Source organism: Ursus maritimus, unplaced genomic scaffold, assembly GCF_017311325.1.
Source record: "Ursus maritimus isolate PB19 unplaced genomic scaffold, ASM1731132v1 scaffold_24, whole genome shotgun sequence".
NCBI classification, from domain to species: Eukaryota; Metazoa; Chordata; class Mammalia; order Carnivora; family Ursidae; genus Ursus; species Ursus maritimus.
This window is the reverse complement of record NW_024424897.1, coordinates 19,784,375-19,795,620: the sequence shown is the minus strand read 5'-3', so window position 1 is coordinate 19,795,620 and position 11,246 is coordinate 19,784,375. Positions and strand designations below refer to the sequence as shown.

General features: G+C 45.6%; 1 protein-coding gene across 4 annotated transcripts in view; it reads right to left on the bottom strand.

The window, feature by feature from the left end:
• Positions 1-11,246, bottom strand: part of STAT3 (signal transducer and activator of transcription 3) — a 98,896-nt gene that overhangs the window by 16,305 nt on the left and 71,345 nt on the right. For all 4 annotated transcript variants that reach the window (XM_040640602.1, XM_040640603.1, XM_040640600.1 and 1 more), the window contains exons 3-10: positions 10,643-10,787; positions 9,750-9,848; positions 3,552-3,647; positions 3,286-3,367; positions 2,990-3,084; positions 2,666-2,817; positions 526-684; positions 324-416 (exon numbers count right to left, since the gene is read on the bottom strand). In XM_040640602.1, coding sequence (XP_040496536.1) covers positions 324-416; positions 526-684; positions 2,666-2,817; positions 2,990-3,084; positions 3,286-3,367; positions 3,552-3,647; positions 9,750-9,848; positions 10,643-10,787 — 921 coding nt within the window. The remainder of the gene's footprint in view (positions 1-323; positions 417-525; positions 685-2,665; positions 2,818-2,989; positions 3,085-3,285; positions 3,368-3,551; positions 3,648-9,749; positions 9,849-10,642; positions 10,788-11,246) is intronic.

Below are 11,246 nucleotides of genomic sequence, written 5' to 3'. Positions count from 1 at the left end.
TTAAAATCCGTAGGGAAAAGTAGGCTCAAAGAACAGAAAATATCCAGCATTATTTCGCCTCTGTTGTAGGGCAGGAGGAGACACAACGGCCTAAGACTATAGGCCTGAAATTACAGGAATAGGCCCAGGTAACCTCAAAAAGAGGTAACAATTCCTTAGCTTTTGACAGGAGAATCAAGGAGCAAGTTGACGTGATGCCAACAAATTCCATACCCACCTACTGCCTGTGATGCCTGGAAACAACCCTGTGGCCACCAACTCTGCTCTCATCCTAAGAGCGTCTCTCATAAAATATCTACCAAACGAGGAAGTGCGGGGCCCACCTGACTTTGGTAGTGAACTGGACGCCAGTCTTGATGACTAAGGGCCGGTCAGGATGCATAGGCATGCAGGGCTGCCGCTCAACCACGAAGGCACTGAAAGCAAAGAAACGGACAGCAGTCCACACACTTCGTGGTGAACCGGTCTTGGTCCTGTGCCTCCGAGGCGAGGGGATGAGGGAAAGGAACCAGAATTGTATGTTACCTTTTCATTAAGTTTCTGAACAGCTCTACGATCCTCTCCTCCAGCATCGGCCGGTGCTGTACGATGGGATCCCCTTTGTAGGACACTTTTTGCTGCAACTCCTCCAGTTTCTTAATTTGCTGGCGGGTCTGAAGTTGAGATTCTGCTAATGAGGTTATCCTGTCAATAAGATATGATAGCTACCAGTTACCGAAGTGAGTGCACACCAGTGAACTGAAGAAGGGGCAGGGAATCCCACCGATAGAAACACCACCATGCAGTCCCCTAAAATAAGAAAGGGGAATTTTTTTTTTTATTGTGGTAAAATACACATAACATAAAATCGATCATTTCTAAGTGTATAATTCAGTGGTACTAAATAAGAAAAAGTGTGTGTGGGGGGGGCGCCTGGCTGGCTTTGTTGGTAGAGCAAGTGACTCCTGATTTCAGGGTCATGAGTTCAAACCCCACATTGGGCGTAGAGCTTACAAAAAAATAAATAAATAAGAAAGAGGGTATCTATTTTGTTTTCTAAAAATAGTCCCTTCCTAAAATGTAACATTTCAAAGAGAGAGCTAGGCATAGAGGAAGAGGTGTGAAAACTTATACCCCCAAAGAAGGGGCGCCTGGGTGGCTCAGTCGGTTAAGCGTCTGCCTTTGGCTCAGGTTATGATCCCAGGGTCTTGGGATCAAGTCCTGCATCAGGCTCCTTGCTCAGCAGGGAGTCTGCCTCTCCCTCTTCCTCTGCCCCTCCCCCTCTGTCTCCCTCTCTCTCTCTCTCAAATAAATAAAATCTTAAAAAAAAAAAAAAAGAATGTATTTTTAAAAAAGCACTTAAAACTGCTTTCAGTGAATTAACAAAATTCCGGGTTAGTGCGATAGGAACAGACAGGCTTTCTCACGTCGGGCTGCCCTAAATTCCCAACGTCATGCTCTACGTGCTGTGCGCCCCTGCATGTCAAGCTTCTCATAGTGTAAGCCGGTGCGTCAGGCGCGCTGTTGAGCCTCGCACACGAGGGTGCTCACGAAGGACCTGCTGCGTGAACGAAAGCAAAAGAGCAGATAAAGAATGATCCCACTGATGTGAAAACGTAGAGATGACGATCTCTTTTTCTTTTAAAGATTTAATCAATGTATTTATTTGAGAGAGAGAGAGTCAGCGTGTACGTGCTGGGGGTGAGGGGGGCAGAGGGAGAGGGACAAGCAGACTCAGCACTGAGGACACAGCTCAACATGGGGCTTGATTTCATGACCCGCAGATTAGGACCTGAAGCGAAATCAAGAGTCAGATGCGTGACTGACTGAGCCACCCAGGCGCCCCTAGAGATGACTATCTTTACGTACATGTATACAGTAACAGATGGCTAGAGGTATGGCCATCAAAATTCTAGCTATAGGGACCTCTGAATGATTGGTTTTTAAAAGACCTTTCTTCTCTTTATTCATTTTCTGTGTATGAACTTCTTTCCCTTATAAAAAGCATGTATCACTTTAGATTATTTGTATAACTAAAATTCAAACTTCGGACTGTGCTATGTAGTTAAACCAAAAGCTTTACTTAAATCATTAAATAAAACAGGAGCGCCTGGGTGGCTCAGTCGGTTGGGTGTCCGACTCTTGGTTTCGGCTCAGGCTGTGATCTTTCAGGCGTGGGGCTCTGCACTCAGCATGGAGTCGGCTTCAGAGTCTCTCTCCCCCTCTCCGTCCTCCTCTGTCCTTCCCGCCACATGCTCTCTCTCTCAAATAAATAAAACATATTTAAAATACAGCAATATAAACTTATTTTTATTAGAAAATTGTCCAAATAAAGTAAAACTCTTTAGACTTTAACTCTTAGACTTGTTTTTTCTTAAAACTTTGAGAGACAGAGAGAGAGAGAGAGAGAGACTGTACACAAGGAGGGGGAGGGGGAAAGGGAGAAGCAGACTCCCCATCGAAGAAGGAGCCCAACTTGGGGCTCTATCCCAGGACCCTGAGATCACGACCTGGGCAGAAGGCAGATGCTTAGCTGAGCGAGCCCCCCAGGCGCCCCTAGGCTTAATCTGAGTACATCAAAGTCTGCACCTGTGAGACGAAGCCCAATTCCTGAGCCTGCAGTTATGACCATAATTTTAGCACAGCATTCTGGAAAGAAAGGCAACACTCCTCTGTCATCTTTTACCAATTTTCTAGGCGATCTAGGCAGATGTTGGGAGGGCCCCCGATGCACGCAATCTGCTGCCGCCTCTTCCAGTCAGCCAGCTCTTCGTCCGTGAGAGTTTTCTGCACATACTCCATCGCGGACAACAGCCCCGCCAACTCACTCACGATGCTCTGGTTGGAAACCCAAACAAAGTCAGAACACATTTCCTCAGACCGTCGCTAACCACACTCTTTAGTCAATTCCAGAGAAGGAACTTAGTCGAAACCAGGCAAGTTCTGCCACGAGACGCCGCGAGCACGCAGGTGGAGGGGGCAGGCAGGGGAGGGGGTCCGATGCTCTTACGCGCCGCATCTGGTCCAGCGCGGTGAGCATCTGCTCCAGCTGCTGCATCTTCTGCCTGGTCACCGACTGGTTGTTTCCATTCAGATCCTGCATGTCTGCGGACGAAGGAAAACCCCCTTGACCCGCCGGGATCCTCGTATCCCGAACGACCGCGCTCCCGTAAGCGCCAGCGGCCCCTGCGCGCCACGTCCGCCCCCAGCCCGAAGCCGGAGCAGACGCCACACACGCAAGCCCGGAAACTCAGGCAACAAACTCACTTTCTACACTCAAGTTTAATGTCTCTAATAGTCACTTGCCTCCTTGACTCTTGAGGGTTTTGTAGTTGAAATCAAAGTCATCCTGGAGATTCTCCACCACTTTCATTTTCTGTTCTAGATCCTGTTTAAAACCAACAGACAAAACAAACCAAGCCAAAAGAGACAGAAGTGAACCAGATTTTCCTGGGAAGAGGGAAAAGAAAGTTTCTGAGAATTAAAATGAAGCCAAAACCTCAAAAAAGACACACGCAGGACCCACAGGCCACGTCCCCAAGGAAAGGCTTCCTGCCCATGACTTGCTTCACCTGTACTCGCTTCCGAACATCCTGGAGGTGCTGCTCCAGCATCTGCTGCTTCTCCGTCACCACAGCGGCTGTGGGGTGGTTGGCCTGGCCCCCTTGCTGCCACAGGAGGGAATCAACACACACGTGAATGCAGGAGACATGGGGAGATGTCCAGTCACCATCCCACCCACCGCCCTTCCTGTTTGGCTGAGGTGCTGCCGCCACTGGGAGGGGAAGGGAAACAGAGGCAGCGGGCCGGGCGTCATCAGCGTGGTGCACCCTGGGATCATGACCTGAGCCAAAAGCAACACCTAATCGAGTGAGCCACTCAGGTGCCCCTAAATAAATCTTAAAAAAAAAAAAAAAAAGCCACGGTGATCAAGACAGTGTATATTGACACAGGACTGAAGTATTAACCAATGGAACAGAACTGAGAGTCCAGGAGGGACATCACAGACCCAGTTTTCCAAACTAGAAATTCTCAGTCTCAAAGACAGACTTCACACTGAGTCACCAAATCCTCCTGGCTCTGTGCTCTGTAATCTCGCAAACAGATCTCCGGTTCTCCTGGCTCAGCTCAAGCCCCAACTATGGATCTCTTTGCCTCTCATCTCCCTCCTTTCCAATCTGTTGCCTACGCTGCTAGCAGGGGTCTCTGATATAGACCCAAACACGCCAGTTCCACAGGGACCATCTCTCCCTTTCCGACGGTCCCCAGCCAAGTCCACAGAACACAAACTTCCCCGAGAAGTTTAGGGAACGCAACCTCCACCCCTGATTTATTCTCTTCATCGGGGGACTGACTCATCTGATTGGTGAGATTAGGAGAAAGATTCTGCGCACACAGATCTTCGAAGAACCCAGCACTTCAGCTGGTGCCTCTCTCCTCCACCTCTGCCTTCCTGGGGCACACCCAGGGCAGGAGACAGGGCCTGGTTTCTAGAAGCAGTTCTGAAGGCCTCTCGCTCTGTGTTCAGCGGGTATTTGTCTCTGGTCTCCGAAGCTCCGTATGGATGGCTGGGGATGTGCCGTTCTGCAAACCCAACCTCTGCACCCCCAGATGGAACACGGGGTGGGCATCAGAAATCCCCAATGGTTACCTGCCCAAACCGTGTTTTCCAGTCTTGTTTCACCAACAATACAGCTGACGGTTTACTGTTTTCAACTGCCACATCTACTTCTAAATTGGTACTGCACTTAAAGGGGAACAGTGGGGTGCATTAGCACCCACAGAAGCCCGCCTCTAGCACCCTTGTAAAAACCTCCTGGCTCCTGCTGCTTCCAGGTGTACACACCTCAACCCAGCACAGACCCGTGCTTCACGCAATCCCATGACAAGTGAAGCCTCCCCTCCCTGTGTTTCAGTCACCCCAAACTACCCACCCTTCCCCACATACAGCACGCTCCCTACATGCTGTCCGCTCAGCCCGGCGTGCGCTCCCGCCCAAGCAGACCTGAACTCCTTCACCTCCAGACTCAGTGCACCCGTCAGCTCTCCTGTAAAACCGTATTCAACTTCTGTAGGCAACATTACTCACAACTTCCTCTATGTTTCTCTCACTCTGAGTGTTTGTACACCTATCATCCCAACTAGACTGAGAGCCCTGCTGGGCACGGCTCACATCTCCTCGTCTTCCTACCTCCTGGTGCTCGACCCATAAAAGACACTTAGGAATATGCCAGATGATGTAAACAGAGAAAATAACAGGAAGGCCTGGGTTGAGGCTTCAAGTATCCCATCTGTGGTTCTAGATCAAGGGCTGCAAACTTTTCCTATAAAGGCCGGTGGTAACTATTGTTGGCTTTGTGGGTCATCTAGTGTCTGCTGGAAACACTCAGCCCCGTCACTGCAGCACGAAAGCAACCAGCGACAACGCGGACATAAAAGGGTGTGGCTGTGTTCCCCAAAATGTCATTTACCAAAACAGACAGAGCAGGCTGGGCTGGGGCCACGGGCACTGTTTGCCAACCCCGGATCTATAAAATTGGGAACATCCATAGGGCACCTACTACTCCCCTGCCTCTTGTGATAAACTTGGGAACCTCAACCCAAATGGGCTTATATCAAGTATTTTCATCCCATGGGACAGGATGAACAGATACAGAAAGGTTCTCCAGAACAGAAAACTCCAGTGAGGCAGGGGCGAGCGCTCTTTGCTAACCTCCCCGTCGCCAGTGTCTCAAACAGTGAGTGTTATTAGTGCCCCCTTGTCCATATCTGAGCACCTCAGTGCTCTGCTGAAGTTCTTCAGCGGCTTCTCATTTCTTACAGTCGTGGTGACGTATGATGTTGGTGACAGTGCTCATGACAGTGATCGTGACAGCAGCAGCAGAGAGCAGTTCGCATTTACTTCGCATGTATGTTTCGGGCACTGTTCTGAGCATTTTGCAGGCACGAATTAATGAAGTTCTGTGAAGCAGGTAGTATAATCACTCCCATGGGAGGCACATTCCCACTGCCCGAGGTTACACGGCAAGGGGCAGAGCTATGAAGCTCAAACCCAGACAGTCTGGCCCCAGGACCCTTGTGGTAAACTGCTCTTCCAAAGCCCAGCTGCTGGGCATGACTAACTAAAGAGGTGTTCACAATATGTCCCTTGGCCTTTCCTTATCCAACCAGATGCTGAATTTTCCACAACTCCTCCCAACAATACATGTGTTCATGTTTTCCTGTCTGAACACGATCTTCTCTCTGCCTGGAGCGCTCTCTCATCAGGCTGGTGTATCGGTCATCAGCCTTAAGTCTTGGCTCAGACACAAGCTCGCTCTCTCTGCGATACTCTCCCCGACTTCCTCAGTTAGACTTAGATGTCCTTTCTTCTGCTACATCTTTGTCTTGTAAGAGAAAAAACTGTACACTTATGTTCATGGCAGTGTTATTCACAATAACCAAAAGGCGGACGCCGCCCAAGTGTCCCTCAACAGATGAATGCATCAGCAAAATGTGGTCCAAATACAGCGGAACATTATTCGGCTTTTGAAAGGCAGGAAATTCTGACACGTGTTACAACAAGGACGAACTGTAAGGAATTATGGTAAGTGAAGTGAGCCAGGCACAGAAACACAAACAGTGTATGAGTCCACTTCGATGAGGTCCCAAATTCACAGAGACAGAAAGGAGAGTGTGGTTGCCGGGGGCTGCAGTGAGACGGGAACGAAGAACTGTTGTTTAATGGGTATAGATTTTAGTTTTGTGAGGTGAAAAGAGTTCTGGAGATGGTTACACAACAATGTAACTGAACTCAACACGACTGAACTGTACACTTAAAAATGGGTCAGATGGGGGCGTCTGGGTGGCTCAGGTCATGATCTGAGTCCTAGGATTGAGCCCCGCATTGGGCTCCCTGCTGCAAACTCTGCCTGCCGCTCCCCCTGCTTGTGCTCGCTCTCTCTCTCGCACCCTCTCTCATATAAATAAATAAAATCTTTAAAAAAAAGAAAAAGGTTCAGATGGTGAATTTTATGTTGCGTGTATTTTACCACAATTTTTTTTTAAAGTGGGGAGGGGTAAGAAAAAGTCTCTGATTATAGTAAAGAAAATAAAACCCCCTCAGAGAAAGGAAAAAAAAAAGTCTCCTCTAACCAACCACTACGATGAGTCGGTATATAACCTTCCAGACATTTTATCATGCATACCAATAATATATGCATATTGTATACCAGTGTTTTTACTATTATGAATCAGATCTTTTCTTCTCTGACATTTTCTAACAGGTTATTGTTGCTATGTATAAGAGAACTATATAAGAGTCTTAAAGTATTTATCTTGAATGCAGTCATCTTTCTGAACTCTTGTTGGTGCCAATAGTTTTTTTTTAAATTATTTCTCTTGGATCTTATAGGAAGACCTATCTATCTATAAATACTGACAATTTTGTCTCTAGCTTTCCAACATGTATACCCCCATTCCTTTTTCTGTCTTATTGTATTGGCTGGATCCTTCACAAAAATATCAATGGAAGGATGCACCCTCAATCTTGTAACCTTTTTTTTTTAAAGACGTATTTACTTTAGAGTGAGAGACAGCGACACAGACAGCGCGGGGACAGACAGAGAGAATCTTCAAGCAGACTCCTTGTGGAGCAGGGAGCCCAACACTGGCTCCATCTCTCAACCCGTAAGTCATAACGGAGCAGAAACCAACGGTCAGACACTTAACTGACTGAGCCACCCACGTGCCTCTTGTAACAGTTTTTAATGAGAACAGTTTAGTATTTAGCGTTTTACCATTGTGCATACTGTTCCATTTGGTTTCTAGCAAATACTCTTTATTGTATTAAGAAGGCTTTGACAAATATTCTTTACTGTGTTGGGAAATTATTTTTATCCAGAAGGGACACTAAATTTTGGTGTCTAACAAAAATATGGTTTTTCTTATTTAATTTACTAATTTAATGAATTACATTAATAGAATTCCTAATGCTGAGCCATTCTTGCATTCTGAGAATCTAAGCCATGCTTAGTACACTGAGCAGGATACCAAACTCCTAACCATTTCCTTTACTTACACTGTCTTTTTAAGGTTTCGATATTAGGATTATTTCAGCTTCATAAAATAAGCTGGAAACATCTCCTTTATTTCTATACTTTGGAAGAGTTTAAATGGTAAGAGAACAATCGATTCCACGGAAGTTTGTTAAAACATTTAAACCATCAGGTCTATTGGCTTTTTGGTGGGCTAGGGAGTATATACTCTTTTGAAGTCTTTTTCAATATATTTCTATGGTCATTGATCTATTTAAGTTTTCTTCTTTTTTTTTTTTTAAGATTTTATTTATTTATTTGACAGAGAGAGAGACAGCCAGCGAGAGAGGGAGCACAAGCAGGGGGAGTGGGAGAGGAAGAAGCAGGCTCATAGCGGAGGAGCCTGATGTGGGGCTCGATCCCAGAACGCCGGGATCACGCCCTGAGCCGAAGGCAGACGCTTAACCGCTGTGCCACCCAGGCGCCCCTAAGTTTTCTTCTTTTTTAAATATATTTTAAATTTGTATTTTATTGCATTACGAAGTTGTTTGATTTTTCCATTTCTCCCAGACCACAACCTCCTCTAAAGCAGAGGGTCATAACTAGCCTAACACAGCAGGATATGTACACACATACACACATAATAGATTAGATGCTGTAGATATTCGAGATGTTCTAGACAGATAATGTATTAGATGTTCTAGGTATATATGTATTACATGTTCTAGATAGATACGTTTATTATGTGGCAGTGTAAGTGATAGGTCTTTCATATATCAATCTAAGTGATGAGACCAGCAGCGTGGAACTGTTCCTCAATGGGCCAATTAGTGTCATGTTATCTCCATTCCCTAAGCTAACTGTATCTCTAGCTCTAGTGAGTGTATTCGCAAACTTAACCACAAAAGAGAAATGCATATGAACCCGAATGACTCAATCCCAAAGCATCTCCGAGGTGGCAACCAAGAACAGTACATTATCATTTCCCGCTGGTGCAAATGTGAACTGTTACAGCCTCTGGGGAAAGGAACCTAGATCTATAAAAGTAAAATATATAAACCCTTTGACCTAGGGCTTCCATGCCTGGAAATCTATCATAGAGAAATCAAAGCACAAATATATAAAGCTGTAAAGGGAGACACTGCAGGAGTGTTTATAAGGAGGGAAAAAAACAACCCAGAATGAAGCAAATGTCTATGGAAGAGAGAATAACTGAATAAAGTACAGCAAATCTACACTACGGAGTATGATGCAGCAAATAAAATGAGTTAGCTCTATTCTAATGGACCTAGAACGATTTAGATGATATAATAGTAAATGAGAAAAGAAAGATTCAGAGAAGTAAACCCATTCAAATATGATGTGTGTTTGTGTGTGTGTGTGTGTGTGTGTGTGTGTATTTTCTGTAGTTTATGAGTCTGGAGAAAGGTATGGAAGGATATACACCAGACTATTAATGTTGGTTTCCTGGGAAGGGATAATAAAGAGAGGGAGTAACATTTCAGATTTTTGTAAAACCTTCTTCCTTATACTATTGTGTCAATTTTAATTTTTTTTTAAAGGAGAGTGCATTATGTACTCAAGGGGAAAAAAACCAATCATTTGTATTGTTTAAAAGAAAAAAAAAACAACAAAAACATCCACTTCTACCATGGACGTTGGCGCACGCCCTAGACTGTGTAAGAGCAAGCACATCTCTGGACACAAGAAGGAAAGCGTGTCTTCAGTGGTGCTTTGTTTCTTCCCACGTCTCACCTGGGCTGCAGTGGCTGCAGTCTGGAGCAGGCGGGACTCTTCCCATAGGCACCGGGCCACGATTCGGGCAATCTCCATTGGCTTCTCCAGATATCTGCTCTGTAAGTAGGGGAGAGAGAATGAAAAGTAGCAGGAGACTAAGGAGATGTGGACCCAGAGTATTACATCTACTGCACGCAACAATAAAACGAGGGCCTCAGAGCCTGGCTGCCACCAGCGGGAGATGAGGGGGAGAACAGAAAAAAGGCAGTCACAATGGGCTGCACTTCTGTGACAGAAGACACATCAGTTTGCGTCTTTGGACAGTATGTTATCCTGGTCTTTAGTGGAGGTGAGTATCCAATTACGGTCAAACATTTAACATTTAAAAATAAGTCCTCTGGGGGGTCTGGTGGCTCAGTCGGTTGGGCGTCTGACTCTTGATTTCGGCTTAGGTCATGATCTCAGGGTCGTGAGATCAAGTCCCAAGTCAGGCTCTGTGCTGGGGGTGGAACCTGCTTATTATTCTCTCTCTCTCCCTCTGTCCCTTCCACTCCCCTTTAGAAAGAAAGAAAGAAAGAAAGAAAGAAAGAAAGAAAGAAAGAAAGAAAGAAAGAAAGAATAAAGAAAGAAAGAGTCATCTTCCTATGAAACCACTAGTTTTGATCAGTTATTAACATGCTACTGTAATATGATTAATGTAACAATAAGGTGATTACTCCAACCGACAAAAGAAGTGGATTTCAGATAATGACGCTCAAGGGTGGGTATACAGAGGTTTGAGGAAGAGCTAATAATCTCTCCTTTGACTTAAACTCCAAGATAGGATCGCATTACCTAGACAAATGAGAAAAGAAATACTTCCTGGATAGAAAGCTTACGCCCTACTCTGCGGGGTCAGTTTCTCATCACACCTGAAGGAACTGCTTGATCCTTCGCAGATTGTGCTGATAGAGAACATTTGACTCCTGTAGGAAGCGGCTGTACTGCTGGTCAATCTCACCCAAGAGATTATGAAACACCAAAGTCGCATGTGATTCTTTGCTGGCCGCATATGCCCTAGGAAAAGGAAGAAGGATACAGAACGATTCTGAAACCGACACACAGCCGAACACGCGCACAAGCGTGCACACACACACGCACAGAAATCACCGTCAAGGAGGGAAGAAAACAAGACAAACCCGATGCTTTAACCCACCCATCACTTTAGATTCACCTTGCTCAGCAACAAGAAATATCATGGATTCAATGATTATTAACAATTATTCCAGACACTATCAGCCACTGCCACAGTCTATACTTACAAAATATTCAAGTGATGCAGACAAATATGCTGTTTTGCTTTTAAATTCTCAGTCAGTTCTGCAGTCAGATTGTTAGTAGCAAATAAGCAAACCCAGGCTGGGATGGCCCATCTCCATCATCTCTGACTCGCCTCTCTGGCCCCTCACCAAATTCTAGAAAAACTAGGTCATAGGCCCAAATTAAATGAAAATTAATAGGTGAATCTGAACACAT